The sequence below is a fragment of the Betta splendens genome, chromosome 21 (assembly GCF_900634795.4).
Source record: "Betta splendens chromosome 21, fBetSpl5.4, whole genome shotgun sequence".
Classification (NCBI taxonomy): Eukaryota; Metazoa; Chordata; class Actinopteri; order Anabantiformes; family Osphronemidae; genus Betta; species Betta splendens.
In genome coordinates, this window is record NC_040899.1 from 5,586,602 (window position 1) to 5,610,028 (window position 23,427).

Consider the following 23,427-nt stretch of genomic DNA (forward strand, 5'->3'; position numbering starts at 1 on the left):
CGTGTTACTCCACGCCGTCATGTATTGTCCTTGTGATGCCCACGTGTCCGTGTAAAAGGCACTGAAGCGCCGCGTGTTGGCGTTTGCGCTCATTTACGGCACGGCCGCCGCGTCTTATTGCAGCGTTGTGTCACTGTGGGCAGATTGTAAACCCTCATCCCATCGCTGCCGACACAACGCTGACGTCTGTGCTCCGCGGTCGACCCGCGCTCACAGATGATGCACTGTCTGACAGTGCGACCCAGCGATGCCCGACGCGTCTCAGCCCCCGCTGACGCTTCATTCAGACTCTCCTCAGGATTCCTGAGCGCGTCTGGGTGTGTGTGTTCAGGCCCAAAGCATTTAAAGACAATGACAGCGATGACGGATGCTACGTGCGGTTTTACTTAATGCAGCAGAGCAAGTGATCTTCATTGCAGAGGTATGTGTCTAATTGTTCACACACACCCATTCATTAATGGCATCTGCACTGGGCTGGTGGGGCTTTTATGAATGCAGATCTGGTCTTGTGCTATATTTCCGCGTTGCCACTGCTTCATCTTGCAGAACAATGGCTTCTGTTTGACATATTATCTTGACTGGCGCTCGTTATCTGGGTTTATCAGAACGTATGGGACCGCAGAGTGTTAAAGGAAGAAAGCGTAAAGGATGGATCGTCTCTCACCTTTTGAACTTGACGGGCGCATGATGAAAGCCTGAGTGAGGCACCTGGGCTGAGGCAGGTGACTGAAACCAAACCTAACGACTGTTTCCTGTCACACCCCTGTGTACATGTACACACTCTGTGACAGGGTGAGTGCCTTCAGGGGGTTGGGTTTTACTTACTAAACATATTTGCCTAAGAGACACGCATTTGTAAATGTGATGTTCACTGTTTTCACTTTGATGTTTCCCATTTTTTAACTGGTGATGCTGCTTCTGGCTCACAGCCTCTGTAAACGTCTCCAGTGATATTTGTGCTCCATCATATGAGCCCTCAGCTGATCTGAACAGGCTGCAGCAGCGTCCTCGGGCTCCCAGCGTCTCAAAATAGCTCCTTTTATTTTGTCCTCTGCTCAACGGTTACCAGCAGACATGAATGAGCATTACGGGAAGCGGCGTGGCCGCGCACGGATCCTTTTCCTCCTGGACCCGTCCACCGCTGCTTGGAACGCGGCCCCGGACTGCGATCCAAGCCACACATGAGGAGGCACTTTATTCTCCCGCCCCTTTTATTGGACCCATAAATTTGCAATATGCCAAACTGGTACACGTCCATTTCAGTTCCCAGCTTGTTGGAAACCCGTGGTGTGTGAGGGGGCACGCTGTGGGAAAGTTCCTCCGCTTCCCTGTGCTTTATTGCAAATGAATAAAAGTGCCCCATTACAAGAACAACAATAAAATTTGTGAGTTGAACTAGTTATAATTGTATAATTTCATATCTAAGCAAACTTAATACTTCATTCCCTCTGTCTTTAAGGTAAAGACAGGATTTCAGGCTGAGCCTTGTTTTCTTTGACAATAGAACAGATTCATTAACCATCACATGCCAGAAATACAACTAAAACCGTTTGGAGTCGCGATTTTGCAACTGCTGTAAAACTGCACCAACAAATGCAACAGATGTTCAGTCCCAACATATTTTTATGTTGTTGCTTCAGTAACGTGTTTGTTTTTCCACCAGCCATTGTGATGGTAAATGAGAGGCAGTAGTCTGGACTGTGCTCTCGGTTTCCAGCGCTTTCACCGCCTCACACAGACCCAACAAACGTGCCCTCTGTGCTTTTATTGTCGTTTCCTCTCGTACTCGCACTGTACGCCTCTCATCTCTGCTCATTCTCCCACAGGCACCAAGAGACCAACAGGAGGCTGAAAAATGTGAGTCTGTCTGTTATTTGCCATTCGGAGAAAATAAGACTTGAACGGTGACTTTGCCCCAGCTACAGTCCCTTTTAGATAAAAATGGACTGGGCCTAAATGTTGCTTTATTGCTTGGACTCACACTTTGAGGCATTTATAACTTAATAATAAATGGGAATTTATATTTATATGCTAAACACCTTTAAAAATCTGGATCAGCAGCAACATACACAGAGTAAATGGGCGTCATCATAAAGTCAAATACTGTAAATGCTGATTTATATAAAATATAAATACTAAGACAAATACATTACAGTGTTAATATTGTGATTTGTTTTTCATTCACTAGTAATAGTTGCACCACATTTAACTGTAAAAATGATGACCCAAACAGCAGCAGAGTCTTCTGGATAAGTCTGGACACAGACCTGTGTATTAACAATGAGCGGCCGTAGCAGCGGACACAGCATCCAGTCTGACATGTTCTGTCTGCTGATATGAGTTACTCCTCACTCACAGGTGTGTAATATTTGTCTAACAGACTAATGTACTTGTCTTCTCTTCAGGTGTTGATCACCATTTTCTGGCTGGGAAGGAGAGCTTACTCTGATCCTCTTTATCATGGAGCTTACCTGAATTTCAAGGCATTTGAGGGATTACTGGGCACAGCACTATACAAGGTGAATTTCTCTAAGTGGGTAATTAGTGGGTCTTATCCGCGCTGTCATGAAACAAAAGATTGGGGTTCTTGTGGAAACTAGAAATAGCATTAAAGAAATCCTCTTTTACAGCCGCTGCGCAGTACATCAGTGTATCCTCCCTGGTATGTGGACTATGTGTGGAGGAATGACTGCGATAGGCTGAGGGGCTGCTCATTGCCGGCCGCTAAAGCCAAAGCTATGTTAAGTCATAAAGCATCTGATCCCTCAACCTATTTGCATCTTGTTTACGGCGCGGCGCACACTTTGCACACATCATGTGGAAGCGGCCGCATCTTTTCTTGAAGAGCCCCGTTTCCGCCCCTCCTGCTCGCGCTGGTGTCGAATCTGGCACTTTGCTCTCACACTCCGTGGATTTATAGGCGGCAGGCGCGAGGCCTCTGTAATTCAACTGACTGCGGGGATTTTCCGTAATAGCAGTCGGTCGCTCCGCGTCTTGTACGTTTAGCCGAGATAATCCGAGTTCAGTGGTGCGGCGTTAGGCCGGGCTCAGTTTATGGCCTTGTATTGTCTGGTAGGATTCAGCGGATTAAAGATCTGAAAATGATTTACTTTTATAGCGGCTGACGAGTTTTGGCTTGTTTGAACTTGAGGTGTGTATGCATTTATGTGCAATGAGACTTTTTCCAAGCGTCAAACGTATTATCAGGGGTGTTTGGATCCGGGCTCTGTTTGCTCTGACAGACATGTTGGTGGATAGAAAAAGGAGCTAACTCTGTTTTAATTGCAACATGCTGCATCCCTCATAGACAGAACAGGAGTGAGTGTTTACAACCAGTCTGCAGGAATAAGAAGGCCAGAGAGTCCCGACTTCACACTCTACCTGGGAGAGCGCTCGTGCCCCACACACACTGGGGCTAAATGTTGTAATTGGCACCCTGATGTCTGACTGTGTCAGTGTTTGTGTGTGTCTTAAAGGCTCTGCAGGAAACGGCCGGTCAGAAAGGCAGCAGCATCCGAGACAGCGGCTTCGGCGATAGCTGGTGCGAGGAGCGCGAGGAGCTCTATCCGCTGAGAGGACGCAGAGGAGGAGGAGGAGGAGGAGGAGAAGGAGGAGGCGGACACAGGAGAGACGACTCCCTGGACAGTTTGGACTCGCTGGGCTCCCGACCACACAGCGTTTCATCTGACGCCACCCTTAAAGGCAGCAGCGAGGGTAGGAAATCCTCTGCTTTTGGCATTTCAGTGGCCACGACTCTGCATTAATTTGGCCAGAGTCTTCTATTATTGCTGTTTCACATCATTACAACGTTCAGAACAGATCTCTGCATTAGAAGAGAAACTTGAAATAGTTTCGGGACAGATCAGCGCCAGCAAGTCGACTCCCATGTATCAAAACAAATAGGTATCGCCATCTAGTGGTGGGGTTTGGACCCGTTCATGCTCGGTCCAATGAACCACCACTGTGGTCTAGTTTTATCATACACGTGTGACCAGCTTAAACGGAGTGAGTTACTCCCTGATGATCTTACAGCAGTCGTCCCGAGTGAAGAGGCGACAGTGAGACATTCCACAGCCGCTCACACCAGCTTGTAAATGAGGAGGCCTTCCCACCCCCCCATTACTCCATCAAAGTCACAGAGCAAAGAGCCCGTTTGCTGCTTTGCTTTTCTGATCCCGCTTCATCCCACCCTCCAGGTTGCTGCAGTGACGCCGAGACAGACTCCGACTTCAGGATGGCTGAGAACAAGGACCAAATCAGCTACCGCCGCTCGGTGGTCATCACGCCCAAGACCACCACCCAGTTCAACCAGTTTCTGCCCACTAAAGACAAATCCTCGGGCTACGTGCCGGCGCCGCTGAGGAAGAAGCGGGCGGAGCGCAGCGAGGACAGCGTGGCTGCCCGGCGGAGCTGGGCCAACCCTTCGTACTCGGAGGAGGAGAGCCCCCTGACCAGGTACCGTCCCCTCACACTCATCTGACGGGAGGTGTTTCCCATAATATCTGACGGGGTTGCTGGTCTGTTTCCCATTACTGTGGCTGTTTGTTGTTTGGGAATGGTGTGGAAAACGCTGTGTTTCATGCTCACGGGTGAAGCCTCGGTGAAGCGGGGCGGTCACCTGACGCCTACGACGCCCGCCGGGCGTGGGAGTATGGAAGTGGCAGCGACTCCGATGCGGACCGCCCGGACCCAGACGTTGTTCTGGACGACCTTGCCAGCAGACGCTTTCATAGCCCCTCCCCGGCCCCCCCTGCCAACTTCGCCGTGCCCATGAGTCCCTCAGCAGGGGGGCGGCCCGCTGGGGGCGGGGGCGGGTCCTGGTCCAAGGTCGCCACGGCCCCCGGTGTCCCCACCCAACAGAACATGACCTGCTGCAGGTCAGAAACGCGGCGCTGCCGTCCGCCGCCGGTGTGCCTGCGCTTCTCTCACCCTCTGCATGGTTGATGGTAACCACGAACAGCCGCGTTGGTCGCAGCTCCATGCTTCTAACAGTGCAAGTTGTGGCTTTAACGTTCCAGCCGCGGCGCGTCGGGAGGAGCGTGTTGAGTCCTGAGTCTCCGTTTTGCCTTGCGGTCCTTTGGTTTTGAGCTTGCGTTGGCTCGCCGGTCCCGCCGTCTCGCCCGGGGGCCGCCGCGCTCCGGTGTGCGTGCCTCGTGTGCTGGTGCTGTGCCGCTGTGGAGCTCTGATGCGTGGGTGGTCTCTGTCGAGCAGCGGCGGCTCCGCAGGGGTGGACCACCACAGCCTGTTCAGGGGCGACGCCGACTCGGAGGAGGAGGACGACGAGGTGGGCTACGCCGACCCCGTCCAAGACGACCTCTACGCCCGGAAGATGGGCCTCAAACCGCAGCCCGCTGGAAACGCAGCCTATAACAAGTTCTTACCCAAGTTCTGGACGCCTGAAGAGGACGTTCACTTGCAGAAGATCAAGTTGGGTTCTCAGAGGAGACCCTGGTATAAAAAGATGCAAGGCTTAAGGTGTGTACAGTAGCCGACAGGGTAGAACCCTCACACATAGAGTGCATTTCCTTCTTTTTATCTGCTATCCTAATATGCATGCGAGCTTTACCTTTAGGACCTGAAAGTTGAACACTGGCTTCACCCTTCTCTCTTTTCTCCCCTCTCGTCTGTGATTCTGCCTCCTTCCACCCTGCTCCTTCCTGCCGTAGCCCCAAGAAGTCGGGCTCTTCCTCCGACGACTCAGACTGTGACATCAGTCCCTGGCTCTCCTCAGCCCCCTCTCCCTCCGGCCCCTCTCCCTCTCACTCCCACACACCCGAGGCCTCCGCTCGTCCCACTCTTGTCGTGGGCAAAAGGTTGATACAACTGCACGATTGTGACGATGAAGGATGTTAGAGCGCCTGGATTTACAGGAATAGAAAATATATTGGCTCCAGCTGAGCTGCTTTCTGAGATGCTAATGATAAAATAGACTGTGAAGCAGTGAAGCTTGAGATGCTTCATAAAACAGTTTGCCTGCACTTAACTAACTCACTTAGTGTTTCCAATAGTCAGTTGTAGACAAGACGAGCATCACAGGTCAACCTTAAATCAACACTACTGTGGTGGCTTGCTGTTTCATTTTCTCCTTTTCTTGCCTGCACTCATCACCTTTCACCTGTCCCTTTCTCTCCTTCTGCCCACCTCCTCTCCTTTAGTCCTCACATCCATCCACACACTCTCCCACAGCTCCCTAAGATACAGCCCCCCCTGTTAGAGACACCCCCTCTGGTCTTTGCCCCAGTGGACCCCAGCTCAGGCCCAAAGCTAGTCAAAGGTGAGAAATGGCCTCTATTGGGGCGCCAAGACCCCCGGGAGCCCCCGGACCCCATTGATTATGACAGCATTATCCCAGATTTGGAGAACGATGACATGTTTGCCAGACGGACCCTGGCCTTTCAGTCCAACCTTTACCTGGCGATGGCAAAGTCTCCTCTTCCCACACCACGTCGCTACACGTCTGAGCCCCAGCTCAATATTGTCACCCAGCGGCACCTCCGCCGCGGCGCCGAGGAGGACGAGTTCCCCGACATCGAGCAGGACGACGTGGTGTATCGCAGGGAGAAAACCCAGCAGGCTCAGCAGCAGCGGCCGCTCTCGGGCGCCCCAGACAACTATGCCCCGATGCCCGTCCCAGAGCCCTGGTGCCTGCCTCCAGATCTCAAATCCAGGCTCCTCTGCGCCCCGTGTCCTCTGGCCAAGGAGCCAGCAGGAACCGAAGTGGACGAGGACCGCCCTAAAACGGACGACATGCTGATTCGAAAGCTCGGTGCTCCCTCTGAGAGCTCACTGAAAGGCCCTTCGGCAGCTCAGACCTCTCCGTCAGCGCCCCCTACCTGTAGCGACGGTGACCTGCAGCGGTGGCAGGCTATCAGGGAAGCTAGCCAGCTACGGTACAAGAAAAGGCTCATGGTGGAGAGGCTAGCAGCTCTGAAGTTATAGGAAAAAACATGCAAGCGTCTTTATGTGTCTGTAAAATACTTTCCATCTGATAATTGTTGGGGGTTTGGTTTGAGGTCCTGCCCAGTCAGAAATGGGGATTTTACCAAATGACATTGAGGTTTCTGAAAACAAAAGGTGCCTTTTGTGTTTATTGGATCAGTGTGTTGAGTATTTCAACAGACGCTTCAGTGAAGTAAATGTGGAGGATCTCACTACAGCAACAAGAACTTTGTCTCATCTTAAATGTTTGTTGACCTCAGATTTCTCAGTTATGAAAAAGTCTAATGAACGACATTCTGTGGCTTTTTACAGAAAAGAGATGTGGAGCATGTTTCACTTTATGAGCGCACGGAGTGTAAATGCAGATTGGACAAAGTTGCATTAAATGTTCTGCTATTGTGTAATTTGGGGTGTGATTTATAAGCACAACACTATGAATTTCTAAGACTGTGCGAAGTATGTTTAGCTGTGTTTTTCTTTCGCACCAATAAATTTCCCCAATAAAGAGGACGTGACTTCATAGTCTTGTGATGGGACGGAGTCAACTGGCCGTTTGTTGACCTCACTTTACGACTACAGGAACATGAATCTGAGCAGGGTGCAATGTTGTTTCCCTCAGCGAGGGGAACTTTGCACTGACGTGTGAAGCTCAGAGTGCAGCGGCATGAGAACGTGGAACGGTTCAAGTGTGAGTAATAGTCAGGCGTCACGTTGGACTCAGCACGCAGGACCACTGTGTTCTGAGGCGATGTGAAAAAAGACCCGTGTACAGACACATACAGGCATTGATCCAGAGTCACACTCCTTCACATTCACATGTAAAGCACATTCACAGTGACATCATGTCTCCAGAAGGAGTCTCCAGAAAGGCAGCTTTGTTAAGACACGGTGTGCGTCTGTGCACCTCCTCAGTCAAATGCCAGGGAGAAGAAAGGTGATACTGTGCTGAGTCTGGCTCAGAAACTCGATCCTCCGGTGAAAACCGGCAGACTGCCGCTCATCCTGGTTCATTTGCATGTGAAAACCCATGACAGTCAGCTGTGAAAGTCATTAATTGGCCGGTGACCTCACCTGCCCGCCGCCTGCACAAATGTGACCCTGCGTGTGGTTCTCTCCACTTTCCTAGACAGCAACAAGAGCCGGAGGCTTTGGACGGGTGAGTTGATGCGCGCTGGGGGGACGCGGCATGTTTGCACCCGCTCCGGCCTCTCAAGGCCGCTCGCTGCCTCCCGCCTCCTGCTTCTGTGCTGCTTTTCTGCTCACTCTGGCTGCTAAACAGACCAAGTTCAGGTTTTGGGGCGGGTAGCGATGTGGTAGTAGACCCCCTGCTGTGAGCCACCCATGCTCTGACCATTATGACTGATATGGGGGTACAATCTTTGCAGGTAAGTGAGCTTTGAGTGACGTGGCTCTTTTCGCATGGTGGCGAGGCAGCGATACGCGTTACTAACCCACTGAGCTAGCGCTGAGTGCTGTGAAACTAACCAACACCTGGTCACAGGTTTAGGGTGGGATACTGGTCATACTGGTTACCTGTACAGAACAGGTTAACACACATCCATGGAATGGGACCTTTGAGCTTGACGTGATGTGGGAGGTCATCGGGTCCGTCACCTGCTCCTGTTTTATCTCCACTCTCCTCTTCCCGCAGGAGTAAATCCACCAGCGACATCCTGGCGGAACCCGCCGTCGCGCGCCAGGTTCGCTACGAGGAGCTGCAGAAGTTTCGTGAACATGTAAAGCAGAGTGAGGACAAGTGGCAGGATGTGAGTACAGCACTGGGTCGCGTCCGGGTTCTGGGGGGGACGGGTGTTGCTGCTGGGGGGGATGCGGGGTGGTGCAGCGCTGCCCTCTGGCCTCAGCCTGTGCTGGTTTCCACAACACAGCGTGATGAGTCGTACAATTAATGTCACCATGTAAAATGCGGTGGAGAGTAGTAGAAGTCTGGCAGCAGTCTGATCAGTGTCAGAGTCTTAAAGAGGCATTTAGGTCACACCGTCCCACGGGGGAGGTGAACGGGCGGAGCCTGCAAATAGAGCACCTTCAGCCGGAGCCCTTTCTGCTTTTTGTCTCGTCGTCTTGTTTTCAACTTTCGCCTGTTCTACAGCGCGACCGCTTCCTTGCGCTCGAATCTGCGTCGACGCAAAACCCGCAAAGTGACTCTGGCTTGTTTTTGCTGCAGGACCTGAGCAAGTGGAAGAGCCGCCGCCGAAGCGTCAACTCTGACATAGTGAAAAAGAAGGAGGAGCGCGAGACCATCGAGCAGATCACGTACGGCAGCAGGCGAAGGTCCAAGACCTTCAAGGAGATGCAGGAGGAAAGGTAAAAGGAACGGAGGACGAGGACGAGGCGTCCGGAGCATCTGTTCCACACTAAACAGCAGCACACACTGAATATCTCCCTCTTTTACACTTTCTGTACCATCGGAGGCGGATCTCTTGCTAAGGTAAAGACAGACGAGGTGTGAATGCTGCGTTTTGCTGTGTGAGAGTCCAGAATCGCTTGCATTGAAGTGAATGAGGACGCTATTAGCCAGTGACGGTGTAACATAATCAGAGTCACCTCTGCCCTGCTCTTTGTTGTCCTGCTGCTCCCCTAAGCTTCGCCCCATCTCAGCTCATCCCACCTTCACCGTCCACTTTTCTTTCCTGTTCTTCATCCTATTCTCCTTCTCCTTTTGCTCCACAGGGAAAACAAAGGCGTCAGCCATCGCCTCGGGTCCCTCTCTTACCTGGACGACGAAGACGTATTCGCCGGACCTGTCGTCTCCCCTCGGAGTCGAACCCTCCCCCCGAGGAGCCACACGATTGACACTTCCTACTTCTCCCCTGATTCAACGGTCTCCTCCGAGCCTCCGTCGCGGCAGCCTGAACCCCGCGCTGCCTCGTCTCCTCCCACTTCACGGGCGCCAAACGCCGCGGCCGACCCCACTCCCGCCATCGCCCCCAGAAGCCACGCCCCCCTCCGCAGCGCCGCGTCCCCGGCAGCACCGCCTTCCCAGCAAGGTCCGGTCCCAGCACGCAGCACGAACAAGACGACCGAGACCCCATCCCCCGTCTCCCCCGTCTCCCCCTCCAGCTCCCTCCAACAGGTGCCAGAGCCCAAGCAGCCGCTTGTGACCCCGCCCTCGAGTTCTCTGAACAAACAGCGGCCGCAGCTCAACTCGGTGGAGCCAGAGTCCGCCGCTGCACCTTTACAGAAGACCCCGGTCCCAGAACCCAGCGGCGCCGCCAAGAAGGAGGAGGCCGCCCCCGCCGTGTCCTCCTCCAGCCCCCCACAGAAGGTGCCCGCTCTGAGGCGCCCCCTGTTGGTCCCACAGGCCAACGTGGACGCCCCCTCCTCCGGAGCGCTGTACAAACAACAGCCACAACCCAGCTCCATGGAACCCAAGCCTCCCGGGGTGTCTCGGGTTTCCGCCTCCCTCCCCAGGAGTTACCAGAGATCGGATAGTGCTCGTCTAACTTCAGTTGTGGCTCCGAGGCCCTTCGGGTCCCAGGCCTCACGTATCAGCTCACTTCCCAGAGCCTCCACAGTGAGTAGAAACTTACCAGCTTACTGTAGCTGATCCCTGTACAATAATCTACACTGTATAATCCGGTATAATTCTGAGAATTACAGTGGCCTTTTCTATCACTCTCACAGATGGACACCTCCAACAAGCGGGTCAACGGCGACGTGTCCAAAAAGTCAACTGTGCCGAGTCGCTATCACCAGTTCATGACCTCCGAGGACGAGGCCCAGTCCAGTTCGGCCCAGAGCAGCGAAGAGGAAGAGGAGGAGGAGGAGAAGGCGGCGAAGAGCGTCGCGCCCACGCAGAGCGTCGCGCCCGCCCCCGCGCCCACCAAGAGCGAGGCTCCACCCACTTCCAGTCCAGCCAAAGAAGCCGCGAAGGTGCACAGTCTCGCGTTACCCGACAAACACGGCCCCGCGTGGCGAAATTAAAGTAGAAACGGTTGATCAACAGACATCAATTATGAATGCACCGCTTCCTCGCTGCATCCTGCTCACAGAAACGTTGTGTCTTGCGGCTTTTGCAGGAGAGCTTCTGTGACATGCGCATCAACCTGAACCAGAAACCCAACAGCAGCAGAGACTTCGGCTTCCAGGCGAACTGGGACTCAACGGGCGCTCGCGTCACCTCCATCCAGACAGGTAACAGCAGGCGCCCCCGACCGAAGAAGCGCCCCCCGTAGTCAGACCCGCATTCACCGCACACGGGTGCCTTCAGAACCGTGGTATTTTACAGCACGGCTCTGCTGGCCGGCCGTCAGCAGGTTTTCCAGTTCAGTGCGGTGGCAGAGCCAGAGCTACTGCTGTATTTGGGGCAGCGTCTATGTGGGTCAGATCTGCTGGGCCTGAGCCTGTATGCCGTGCAGGTGCATGATTCAAAGCTCAGCCGCAGCCACATGAAAATCACGCACGGACGCTATAATTCACAGGATGAGTCCGAAAAACGTATAAAGAAAAGTCATGAAGTGAAACGTGTGCGAAGCCAATGAACAAGCGTCTGCATTCATGCCGTGGTGCAGTGAGCACATTCAGTGTTGCACGTAGTCAGAGCAGCACAACGTGGGAGGAACTGTGTTGGTTCGACCCTAATCATTCACGGCCCGTCCTCCGTCTCGCGCAGGCAGCCCGGCCGAGATGTGTCAGCTGCAGGCCGGAGACGAGGTGCTGACGGTGAACGGGCACCAGGTGGCAGGAATGAGCTACACAGACTGGAAGGCCTGCATGGGGGAGGCTCTGCAGGAGGGCAGCCTGGTCATGGATGTGCGGCGTCACGGCCAGAACAGTGAGTCAGAGTGTGTGTGTGTGTGGGGGGGGGGGATGACAGTGACAAATTGAATGTGATCCCACTTTAAGTGTTGCGCTCCTGAACTGACGGTGCTGCTCACGCTGCTAAACTGTTTTGACATTTTAAATGGATCCATGAACTCTCGTGAAATCATCCATGAATGATCTCATGACAGCTAAACGGTGAAGGACCTTTTTTTCCTCATATAATGTGGGAGGATTTATCATTTTGACCTCCGTTATTTCTACTTTACTCCTACTTTTTCCCCCTGCTCGTTTCTGCCTTTGGTTTTTCTGCGTTTTCTGCTCCGTCAGCGTTCCTGCTTCGGTCCGGGCAGCGCAGCGTTTTCCTTGCGGTGAACTAACCCAGCTCAGGTTCATGGTTCTGCGAGTGAGCTGTTTTTCACGGTGTCGGCATTAGAGGCTTACTTTTTCCAGCTACGTCAGTCTCACCCTTCAAAAAAAGTCATTTAACACCCGGAGTCGCTCACTTGAACTAACACACGTTGCTGGTTAAAATAGTTGAGTGGAGTCCAGTGGTTGTGAGCGGGTTGGAAACGCTGCGTGGGTTTATGATAGCTCCATGTGCTGCATGGCTGGGGAAGGTGGTTTCTCTGTCACCCTGCTGCTTTCTATAACGGCACCATAACAACCACCTTGTCCCCTGCTTCCATGTGCAAATAGACAGTTCTGTGTCAAATGTGGGATCTCACACATACGGACCTGCTGCCAAAATGTACAGTATCTTATGTGCCAACACACGCCATGTTGTCTGCATGCAGCCTGGGACAGAGATCCACCTTCCCTACCCTTTAAAAGACATAAGACCATCAATCTGACCAGTACGGATCACCCGGTGCTTCTAGGTCCAGACTCCAACCCTCCGACCAAAACCAGCTTGGATTTCACCTCGCGGATCCCCCCGGAGCCGAAAGAGCCCGCCGCCGCGGTAAGTGGCCCGCTGGTTCTGTCAGCGCGTGTTCGTGCCCCGGGCTTTTGTACTAAGACGTGTCCACCTGCAGGATGACGCTTCAAGCAGAGTTAATGGAAGCGTCGCCGAGGAGCCTGTGACCATGAGGAACAAAGGTAAGCAGCGGAGCCCGCCGTCAGAACGGCGTTGGAATGGATCCGTCAGCAGCGGTTTGCTGACTCACTAACACAAGAACAGAATGTATTTTTATGTACTCATATGGAGCAGCATCTGCCTGGAGGAGCGTGTTGCTCTACTCTGCTGTGCCTCACTGTGACTCCTGTTCTCTATCTCTCATTCAGAGTCAGAACCCATATCTTTGAAAAACTTAAAACGGAGGTCAGAATTTTTTGAACAAGGTAAAAAAAGCATGAACAGCGTCGGGACGATATAAAGATAATCCCATTTTCTCTGTGATCTGTCCGCCGCCTTCCTTTAAATTCCTCACGTTTCCAGTGGATCTCTGCATGTCTGCATCTGCCACAGCTTTGCCGTTAAGTGATAAGGAGCCAATTTGAGCTGTCGGGACTGAAACCGAGTCGCCGTGTCTCCGTCTGGGCCTGTTGCTTTTCCGACAGTCTTGTCTGGTGCCGAGGCTTTAACCGTTGCTGTTAACCCCCCCCCCCCCCCCCCCCCCCCCCCCCCCCCGGGCCCAGTGTGGGAGCGCTGGCCTTCCTCTGGGGTAAAGGAGCTGAGCGTGCAGTGATGTCCACCGGGCCTGGTACCGCACCGGCGCCGCCGCAGTGCGGTCCAGTGGTGACCGTGCATCAAGCATGAAAAGCTGAAAACACCCGTTGCTCTGCACGAATTGAATCGTCTGCTGGCCTTTCAGGCAATCTGCACCGTGCTTGTGTGTCTTACGCATGCTACTGATGTGTGTGTGTGTGTGTGTGTGTGTTTCTTCAATCTACTTGTACTCTCTATCAGTTTATTGATTTTCTTATTCATAACTGTGGGGCCCGGCGTCGAGTGTAAATGTCAACAAGTAGATCTGGAATCAAGAGAATCAATAAGTCCTCGTTGGTGAAATTTGACCTTTCTTACTTTGAAATGCCACTTCCCATGTTGAAACTGTGCTTAACTTTAAAACCAAGCTGAGACTTCAATGAGCTTGTCAAACTATTGTTGATGTGACTTGAGGCCTCGGGGGTTCGCGCGCACATTCACATCTGATGCCTTTGCCTGTCTGGGGTTTTGACGCGACCGTCTCTTTTTTCCAGGAGGATCAGAGGCGGCGCTGCCAGACGTGAGTAGCCTTCTCAGCACTCAGAGCTTGATCACGCCGCTTCGTAGGCCTTTCAGTTGCTATAACTCAGCTGCAGGGAGATTGCGTTCCTTTGTGTCTTGAGCCCAAAATGATAAAAGCTGCTGCACAAATTGAACCAATGAAAACGCGCGCTGGTTGAACAGCTGGTGACGGAGCGTCTTCACGTTCATGTATCTGTCTTCAGATCCCCGTTCCTCCCATCACACCCTCCTCCAGTCGCTGGTCCTGGGACCCAGAAGAGGAGCGCAGGCGTCAGGAAAAATGGCAAAAAGAACAAGAGCGCCTCCTACAGGTACACAAATGTATTTAGATTATTTCATGTGAAGGGTTGTGAGTTCTATTGGAACTGATTTAGAGATGAGTGTGCACTACTCCTTCAGTCTGAAAAGATGAGAACTAAAAACTTTAGCCAAACTTCAGACAGCACTCAGGCAGCCAGAGTAAAGCATGTGTGGGGCATCGACGCACATGTGGTAGAATCCTGTCAAAACATTTTCTGAGGATCTATTTCTGGATGGAGATCAAAGGTGTCCAAGCGGAGCCTTGATATAGCCAGGAAGGCTTGTTACTCCTCCAGTTTTACTCCCTGTTGGATAAACGGCCTGATTTCATGATGCGCCAGGGAGATTTCCTGCCCGGGGCGAGCTACTCTAGGTTTATCAAGTTTCAGGACAGTTAGGTAACACGCTGGCTTCATCTCAAAGTAATACAGCTACAAAATGTCTTTTATTTGAATAATTTCTCTTCCAAGTGTGCTTGAATATGCTGTGTTGGTGTGTGTGTGTTGACATCCTTCTGACTGATGCGCCCAGGAGAAATACAAGCGCGACCAGGAGAAGCTGCAGGAGGAGTGGCTCAAGGCTCAACAGGAGGTTGCAAAGAGCCAGGTAACAAAAATATAGATATGAATTTAATGTCCGGTCATGTGAAAAGTAATTTGGCCACAAATAAAATCAACCATGGATGAATAAATAAGTCACCGCAGGGCAGGACACACTTGTTACTAGAGGTCCTCTCTGTCCGGTGTTCTTCCTCAGCCCGGGAGCCTGGAGGTGAACAGCCACAGCGTCGGCCCACGCTCGCCCCTCTCTCCCACCAGCGAGCCCGCTTCCCGGCCGTGGGAGGAGGAGGAGAGGAAGAGGAGGGAGGAGCTGGAGCGCCAGCGGCAGGCGGAGGAGAGGAGGAAGCGGGAGGAGGAGGAGCGGCAGCTGCGGCTTCTGCAGGAGGAGAGGAAGAGGAAGGAGAAGCAGGAGGAGGAGGAGCGGAGGAGGAGGGAGGAGGAGGAGCTGAGGTGGCAGAGGAAGAAGGAGGAGGAGAGGGAGGAGGAGAGGAGGCGCCAGCGAGCCTTGGAGCAGCAGTGGTCAGTACGGACGCTGCTGCGCTTCTTCTCTCCTTAACACCACGACTAACCCGTCCTTTCTGCTGCGTTCATCCCAAAAACACATTCTCATGACTTTATCGGCTGCATGCTAACATCACTGCCTCCAATGTGTTTGCATGTGCAACCGCCACCTGTCACCAAAGGGCTGCCGGCTCCTCTGGCTTTGACAGCGTCCAGCCTCCACTGTCCTCCACAGACAGGTCAGTGCGGGGCTGCAAACGTGATGCTCAAATAACCTGTTACGGAGCAACACATGCTTTTCATTTCACACATCACGATCCGTTCAATGAGTCGTGATAATTCACCAAATTGCCTTTTATATGTGGCTTTAAACCCTAAATAGACCGTGCTCAGCGTCCTCCTGGCAGCACAGTTTGTTCTTGCCTGACATGCGGTGAACCTGCCAAGGCAGCATCTGACGAACACGCTATTCTGCCAAACAGACAGGAGCAATCTATCCCAGATGCGCCCGATGGGATCACAGTAATTAGCTGTAATTCTTAGTTTGGGGCATGTCCTATTGTCCAGTACTTTTAAAGTAGGGACTGTTTTTTCATCCTGCGTGTTGGAATCGAATCATCCCTCAGTGTGTTTATGTGGAAGATTAGTGGGAAGTTCACCAGAGAGTGTGTTATGCCTCCAGCTGAGAAGGCAATTACGTGATTGTTCAGCAATCAGCAGATACAACAAATAAAAAGGCAGCTGACAAATACAGTAGCGCAGTGAACATGTTTTCATGCATCCATACAAATATAATTGGAATGCATGGAAACTGCACAACAAACTAAACGCGTACGTGCATGTGTGTTTTTCCTATCGATTCACTTAAACTGAGCTTTGGTCATTGTGATTAAGAGCATTGCTTGGTTTCTGTGTGTTTTCCTCTCACAGGGCTAAATCCAAGTCCTCCCCTCAGCTCGATGAAGAGGACAAGCCTCAAAGGAAAGGTCAGTGTTCTTTATTTAGCCTCCATTAGTTACATTTTCCTGCACCTCCAATGGAGCTGGCGGTGGAGACGCTGTTTCATGTGCATCGGCTGCAAGTGGTCACAGCGCGTGCTTCTGCTCCTGTTGCTTTGTGCACCACCAAACCAACCGCCCCCGCGCGCGCACGCTCGCGCCGTGCCGCAGGCGCGCACGTGCAGCCGAGGGGCATGGCCCAGTGGCTGCTGGAGGAGCAGCTGAGGAGCGCGCGCGACAAACAGGCCCGGGGTCAGAGGGCCACGTCCGAGCTGGAGATGGAGAGGAGGAACATCCTCAACGCCATGAGATACCGAGACCCGGAGAGAGGTGGGGCCCGGCCCGGCCCGGTCCGGTCCGGCGCACGTGCCGCCGCCGCCGCCCGCACGCGACCCATCGAATCCAACAGCTGCACGGCAAAATTCAAATCAGTGGAGCCACTCGAGTGGAAAATTGCATGTCGAGAACCTAATTAACAAATTGATGAATAAATAAACCGAATGTATTTTTGCTTGTTATGATCTAAAAGTGTTAAAAATAGACGCTTTAATCAGCGTCAGCCCAGAACAGATGATCATCACCGGTCACCGTCGCTCAGCTCTTCCACGTGTTTGACTCCGGCTTCTGTCGCTCTGCTCCGTCCGCGCAGCGACGGGAAACCAGCCTCTGTCGCAGGTGGAGCTGGAGCGGCAGCAGATCCTGAACGAGATGAAGAAGAAGACGCCGCTGCTGACGGACGCCAGCTGGATCCGCCAGCGCTCGCCCGACGCGGGCGGGTCCCGGGAGGGCGACGCCCCGCCCATGCGCAGGTGAGCGCGTGGCCGTCTGCGCGCGGCCGTGGCGGTGCGCGGAGACCCACTAACGCTAAGCGGGTGCTCTGACTGGGCCCAGGCCTCAGTCACAGCAGGGGGCCTCTCACTAACCAGCTTCCGGGGGTGTGGCTTGGCTCGGCTTTCAGGGGGGAGTCGCTCGACAACCTGGACACCTCCTACAGCTCCTGGCGCTCGTCGTGGACGCCCAAAGGCAACGCCTACGTCCAGAGCTCCAGCCGGCCCCACTCCGCCCTCTCGGGGGCCCGGCGGCCCGCCTCCTCCGCCCTGCCCTCCTCCTACTCCATGGGCTCCCTCCGGGGGGGGGCGGGGAGCCCCTCGGGCCCCTCGGCGCCCTGGTCCCGGCAGACGCCGTCCCCGTCGCTGTCGTCCCCGTCACCCGTGGCTTCTCCGGAGCCCACGTCTGAGGCCTCCCAGCAGCGGAGCAGGTAAACTGCTTCAACGGGCCGCCAGCACTGGGGGGGCGTGGTTCTGGGTTCTGGTGGAGGCTGGATGGGAAGCGGTGTACGGTGTATGTACAGGCGTGACCTTTGACACGGCTGCATTATAACGTGTATTATGCTGTTTACCTGCACATCACAGCCCCTGTGTCCTCCAGTCACTATTCATTCTGTAACTCAGGTCAGTGAGTGGCAAGAAAATCTGTACGTTCTGCGACGCCCCGCTGGGAAAAGGAGCCGCCATGATCATCGAGTCCCTCGGGCTCTGTTATCATTTGACCTGTTTTAAGGTGAGACTTCGGTCTCTACGACCCGACCCGTCCTCCAACCTGAGCAGATCGCTCCTCTTCTTCTGCTACTAACCTCCTGAATGCCACCCTTCTGATTCCTTCCAGCTCAATGAAGTGAATGTTTGGTTCCAAACTCATCACCTCCTCACTTTTCCCTTTCGATCACTGCCGACCTCCGGACCCGACCCAACTGTCTTCACTCCTGCTGGGCCCAATGACCCTTTCTTCCTTTTCTTTAGTTTCCCTCCTCCACTGCGTCCACTCCAAGGCTTTCGATGTGCCTTCCTCCATCCGCCCACCTGTGGTGCAGCTTCAACCCGTTGGCCGCTCCTTTAACTTCCTTCCTTTCCTGTTTCCACAGTGCATCGACTGCAAGTCCGACCTGGGAGGCTCGGAAGCCGGCGCCGAAGTCCGAATACGGAACAAGCAGCTTTACTGCAACACCTGCTACGTGCGATTCAAAAGTGAGTGCCGCGGTTCTGTGCCGCCCGCCGATGGGCCGAGCGCCAGCGGCGCCGCCGCGTGCTAACGCTGTGCGCTGACTTTCAGGTGGCCAGCCAACAGTCATGTGACGGGACGGCGCTGCAGCAGATTGACGAGGAGACCACGTGCGACAACAACCCGTGAATGGGAAACGCCGTCGGACTCGCTGACGAGAAGCGTGTTTGTGTTTGTAACAGGTGTGATGGGGAGGGGGCGCTTGCATAGAACGTATCTACTGTGTTCATATGGTATTAAGTATTACAGCTGTACAAAGGGTTCTGCATGCACCAGTGTTTTTCCATGTTCTGTCCACCAAACTAGTCGAGCAGTAAATGGTTTATAAGAGGACAGAGGCAGATTTGTGCCGAGAGCGTGTTCTTATCGTGTCTGTGCGCCTTTTCATCGGTAACAGGGAAGAAGTAGTTAAGATTAACACGATTCCTTCAAAATGTATTTAAGGACCATCTGCTGGAACGTCGTCGCTGATAGATTGGACTGTACACCTTCAGTAAACAGGTTTTCTCATTAGGAATATATATTGTACTGAACAGCAACCGGTAATAAAACCATTTGTAAATAAAACGACTAAACGTTCATCTGGTATTTTCTCTGTAGTTCTTCAACTCATTTACATAATCCCTTGTCATATTTCAGCATATGATGCAATCCTGGTCCCACTATTCATCCTCCTCTGCCCCTCTTTCTCTGGCCGTCTTTGTGGTGCCTCAGTCATATTGAAAAGAATTTCAATGAGCTTTTGTGTTAAGGTTCTGAAGACCTGCCCGCTCTGTGTTCTCCGAAGCCAATTTGTCATGCATATTGCATATTTCATCCACTGCGCATATATTACATTTGATTACATATTGATAGGCTATTTTCTCCGCCGTTCGCGCTGTTCCATGAAGTTCGTATCTGCATAAGCGCTGAATATTCATACTAGTGGGAATGTTCCCGATTGCACAAGGTAAGAAATTGTCCTCATTTCCCCCTAAATGGAAATATTCCCAGTTCGAGCTATGGACGGAAATAAGTTGGGTGGAGCGTAAATTGGCTTTGTGTTCTCGGGGTGAGGTACGAACAGCCCCCGGGGGCGACGTCGAAAATGCTTCACTTCCTTATTTTAGACGTCTCTGTGCACTGGTGGGAGAGAGGGGGAGATTTTCATCCTAACGCTGAGATAATAGGGCTGGTCTGAATGCAAGTGGCTGATAAATATGCCATATTTTCCTCCGAAGCCGAGGCCGCAACCAGCCGTTATGGAAGGACTTGACTTGTTAATGTGTGTGTTGTTCAGTGCTGCCCAGATGAATAGAGTCAGTAGAAGAAGGAGGAAAGATGGAAGAGCCTCTGACACGAGGCTGAGTCCAACGATGCTGCCTGTGTGATGTGGACCAGTAGGGGGCGCTGCCATCTAAGCATGAAAGCTCTCACAGCTGAGGATGTTTCACAGTATATTTCAAGAAGTAATGAGTCCACATCATTTGATAGAAACATGATAAATACTTCCTTTTTTCTGTTTTGGCTTTGAGCCCTGTCACTCTTCAGTGAATTTTTGTTGGGTTTACCGGCGTCTCAGTCGGACCGCACCTCCTGCCACCTTCCACTTATTAGCAGCAATGCTTTTCACAATTTAGCGATGCAATCAGGCGCTAATTCACCTGCCGCTTGAACTGATGCTATAATTAGTCGTGTAATTGCAGAACCTGTCTCACCAGACCTGTTGCCATGGCTCGCAGGCGCCGAGCACGCGGCTCGGAGCTAACTTCAATTAACTACAGGGATTAAAGAAATGGACTTTAAGTAAACCTGTGGGTTCCCTGAGCTCTGCGCCGGCGGCTTCTCGTCCTCTGCGGAAAATCTTTAACCACTCAAAGATTTACTGTCACGTGACATGATGTCGGCCACAGCAAAAGCTTTATAGAATTAGTTATATTTAACCTAAAATCTTTGTATCTGAATGTAAGTATGGAGGATGTCAGTTGTTGATCTGCAGCTAATCACCTCCGTCCCGCAGAGATGAAAGCGCTCAACTTCTTCGTTCAACTTCTCCGCTCATATTGATCTGTGACCTTTTATTCCGTGAGGAAATGATCAACCCGTCCGGCCCGACTCATCCTCATTATGAGCGCTAACGCTAACGCTAACCAAAGCAAAGGGCAGCGTTTGGTGGCGTGACGCCTTAAATCCCAGCCCCGTGTTGTGTGTTTGTTCATTAGAGCGGCTCCGTCTGTGACTGATGTACGACTCATTCACCAGAGGTTGGCATTTCTGTGCATGATCATTAAATATGAGTCATCCTGAGCAATGCGTCTTCCCTGCTTCCACTGCCGCTTTGACGGGACATTTCTCTCCAGCGTCTTCTAAAGAACAGCCTCTCCGCGGGGAAAGAGTCCAAGAACCAAGAGAATTATTCATCCAAATGCAAAGCCGAGGGAGCACTTGCTCCTCTGTCTTCCTCCTCGTGCATGAGGAATCCATGCGGCCGTGGCACAATCAGGAAAAAGAGCATAAGTGACCTTAAAGAGCACTCTGGTTTATTTCTGTTCCTGAAGTATCGGTGGCAACGAGATGCATTGGAGCTGCTTTTGCACTTGGCAGAGGAAGGAGTGTGGAAAGTGTTGCATGGCTCTGAAAGGATAAGGCTGCACGGTCACAGCTGGGGCGCCCTGATACGCCGGAGACGCCACACGCCCGGGGTGGAGGGGGAGCCGAGCGCCGCTCATCAGAATTCATCCTGTTTCAGGTCTGTGGCCGAGCATGGGCTGGAATACTGATCCTCACTTCTACATCCTCCAGCCTTTATCTGGTGCTTTTCTGTTGACTGCAGGTGAGGCAGAGCAACAATTTGCTTGGAAAATACGAAAGTTCTCTCCGTCTGATTGTTACCACGGCAGGAAGACGGACGCGAGGCGGCAGCTGATGCAGGAGGGCTGCCCCTGAGCAAGGCACACTCCTCCTAATGAGCTGTAGGACAGCAGTGACCTGCCAGTGGGACACACACACACACACACACACACACACAAACACACACACACACACACACACACACACACACACCGCGTCCTCTGTCGTCAGCCAGGTTTGAAGTTAATTAGAATTCTTTATCACAGCGGAACTCAAAAGACAGGACGACACCTGTTAAAATCTGCCCTTCATTTAATGCCAGGAACTCGACGCACAGGTGACTACAAAGACAGACGGAGGCGCCGGCCGCGACGTGACCTGTATTAAAGTCACTTTACTACTAAATGTCATGAGGTAATTATCATTTGGAACAAGTGCAGTGAAGTTATGGGCTGAGATTCGACAAACAAAGCAGGTCGTCAGCGCTCGGCCCGACGGTCTGTTGTACGTCACCATCCAATTTAGCCGAGGCAGCGCACGTTCTGCTCCCAAATCCAAGAGTGACACAATAAAAGGAGATAATGTTTTGCATTTAAAGTGCCATTAAGGTTCTGAAAGGTTTCCAGGGTCAGAAGGCTGCACTTAGTGAACGCTGTTCGCTAAAACTCACACGCCAAGTGCTGCCGCCAAGGTTTTAGCACATTACGCTGAGGATGGATGAGTGTCTCAACAGGATCAAATGGACCAGGGCCGAGGGTTTAGTTTATGTTTAGTTTTTGGCAGCTGTATCTGTGGTCTGAGCATCTATGCAACAGAACCATCAAACCTGGAGAGTCTGAAGCAGCCACAACCGCTCAGTGCATCGTGAGCGGGACGGACGGGGAATGGACCCGCTCCACGAGCCGCCGGGCGACGCGGTACCGGCCCCCGGAGCCGCCCCGAGGCCCAGACGGCTCGACTGACGCGGACCAGCAGCGAAGCCGCTCGCTGCCTTTGTTTCGGGAGGTTGTGTAACGCACGAGAGTGAATCATCGCAGGCCGAAGCGCCCGCGTCGGGTTCCGCTGCGTGGCGTTTGCCACCTGTTGGGAGATTCTGAAGAACTACAAGTTTCTGGAGGCTTTGTTCTAATCCCCTCTTCAATTTGGCCCCGGGTCGGATCTATGTATGGACCTGCAGTATTCTAGGCAGAACGGCCTGGTGTGATTGTGTAATGGAAAAGGTCCAGTCGGCTCCTACAGGCTGTTTGGTCGGCAGGTCTAGAGCTTCTGTTTCACTGTGAACATCTGATTATGCTTAATGTTTGCGCAGCCATTCATAAAACAGTGATCTGAGGATTCATCCGGTCCTGTCATCGCCGCCCACCCAAGTCTCAGTCGTGAGTCAGAGCCGCTCCGTTCCACTCGCTCCTCAGATAATTCACTTCCTTATGCTGCGTGACTGTGGAAGCAGAAGACAGAGCAGATTGTATTCCTGTACTTTCTATTTCCTCTCCTTTGCCTCAAAGGGGGATAATAACCAGGCCAGCACTGTTGTATCGTATCAGAATCGGAAGGAAGTTGGTTTTTAAGCGTCTTGTTCGCGTGGAAAGTTCTTTTCTCGGCGATGACACATCGGTTAGAGCCAGGTTTTCGAGTCGGAGCGTCTCATTCAGAGCAGCAGACGTCACGTGCACAAAGCCTGGCACCGACCAGATCCTGGTCTCCGCTCACACCCAGGCTTTCACGCCTTCACCCCTGCGTTTTCTTCTCAGGGCTTTGACCTGCGACTGGTCATGCTGTGTTTGTTGTGCCTTATAGAAAAGGCAGCTGTGCTGGATTCAGCTCAAAGCAGGGCTGTTTATTCCTTTACCAGGGTTTTCTGCATTTACCTGCGTGAAGGCGACGCCGTCGGGGGAACAGATTCCTGCAAAGATGGAGATCCGGTCCCAGCGAGACGTTATTGTTCCCTGTGCAGCACGCGGGCAATATTTTATCTGAAAAGCACCAGTGGAACATGAAGCTGTCAGTCCAGGCCTTTGTTTGCGATCCATTCAACATCATTATCTCCCTCACAGAGCTGTAATTACTGTATGTTGAATAGCTTTCCAGAACCCATCATTTCCTGCACTGTAAGCGTCTTGTTTTGTTCCTGCACCAATGAGGGGAGCTGAGCTCGCGTCAATATATTGACTTTAACCATTCTGACAGCAGCCCTGAAGACGGTTTGGTGTCTGCTGTACGTATGTACAAA

The 23,427-nt window shown here is 52.6% G+C and overlaps 2 protein-coding genes across 11 annotated transcripts in view; both read left to right on the top strand.

The window, feature by feature from the left end:
* Positions 1–18,949, top strand: part of lmo7a (LIM domain 7a) — a 31,895-nt gene extending 12,946 nt beyond the window's left edge. For 2 of the 10 annotated variants that reach the window (XM_029136687.3, XM_055504791.1), the window contains 26 exons: positions 1,827–1,857; positions 2,406–2,519; positions 3,477–3,714; positions 4,197–4,455; positions 8,066–8,095; positions 8,591–8,705; positions 9,122–9,261; positions 9,628–10,471; positions 10,582–10,830; positions 10,977–11,091; positions 11,570–11,731; positions 12,516–12,682; positions 12,756–12,819; positions 13,006–13,062; positions 13,924–13,949; positions 14,155–14,262; positions 14,783–14,857; positions 15,008–15,330; positions 15,495–15,551; positions 16,243–16,298; positions 16,482–16,640; positions 16,960–17,119; positions 17,269–17,568; positions 17,762–17,870; positions 18,232–18,334; positions 18,420–18,949. In XM_029136687.3, coding sequence (XP_028992520.1) covers positions 1,827–1,857; positions 2,406–2,519; positions 3,477–3,714; positions 4,197–4,455; positions 8,066–8,095; positions 8,591–8,705; positions 9,122–9,261; positions 9,628–10,471; positions 10,582–10,830; positions 10,977–11,091; positions 11,570–11,731; positions 12,516–12,682; positions 12,756–12,819; positions 13,006–13,062; positions 13,924–13,949; positions 14,155–14,262; positions 14,783–14,857; positions 15,008–15,330; positions 15,495–15,551; positions 16,243–16,298; positions 16,482–16,640; positions 16,960–17,119; positions 17,269–17,568; positions 17,762–17,870; positions 18,232–18,334; positions 18,420–18,442 — 4,084 coding nt within the window. In that variant the 3' untranslated portion in view covers positions 18,443–18,949. The remainder of the gene's footprint in view (positions 1–1,826; positions 1,858–2,405; positions 2,520–3,476; positions 3,715–4,196; positions 4,456–8,065; positions 8,096–8,590; positions 8,706–9,121; positions 9,262–9,627; positions 10,472–10,581; positions 10,831–10,976; positions 11,092–11,569; positions 11,732–12,515; positions 12,683–12,755; positions 12,820–13,005; positions 13,063–13,923; positions 13,950–14,154; positions 14,263–14,782; positions 14,858–15,007; positions 15,331–15,494; positions 15,552–16,242; positions 16,299–16,481; positions 16,641–16,959; positions 17,120–17,268; positions 17,569–17,761; positions 17,871–18,231; positions 18,335–18,419) is intronic. The other 8 variants (XM_055504796.1, XM_055504793.1, XM_055504800.1 and 5 more) reach the window with 8 other exon arrangements.
* Positions 4,949–7,468, top strand: LOC114847204 (LIM domain only protein 7-like). Its single transcript, XM_029136696.3, has 3 exons — positions 4,949–5,475; positions 5,667–5,813; positions 6,156–7,468. Exons 1-3 carry the CDS (start codon positions 5,186–5,188, stop codon positions 6,937–6,939), a joined length of 1,221 nt encoding a protein of 406 aa, XP_028992529.1. The 5' UTR covers positions 4,949–5,185; the 3' UTR covers positions 6,940–7,468.
* Positions 18,950–23,427: the final 4,478 nt, after the last annotated feature.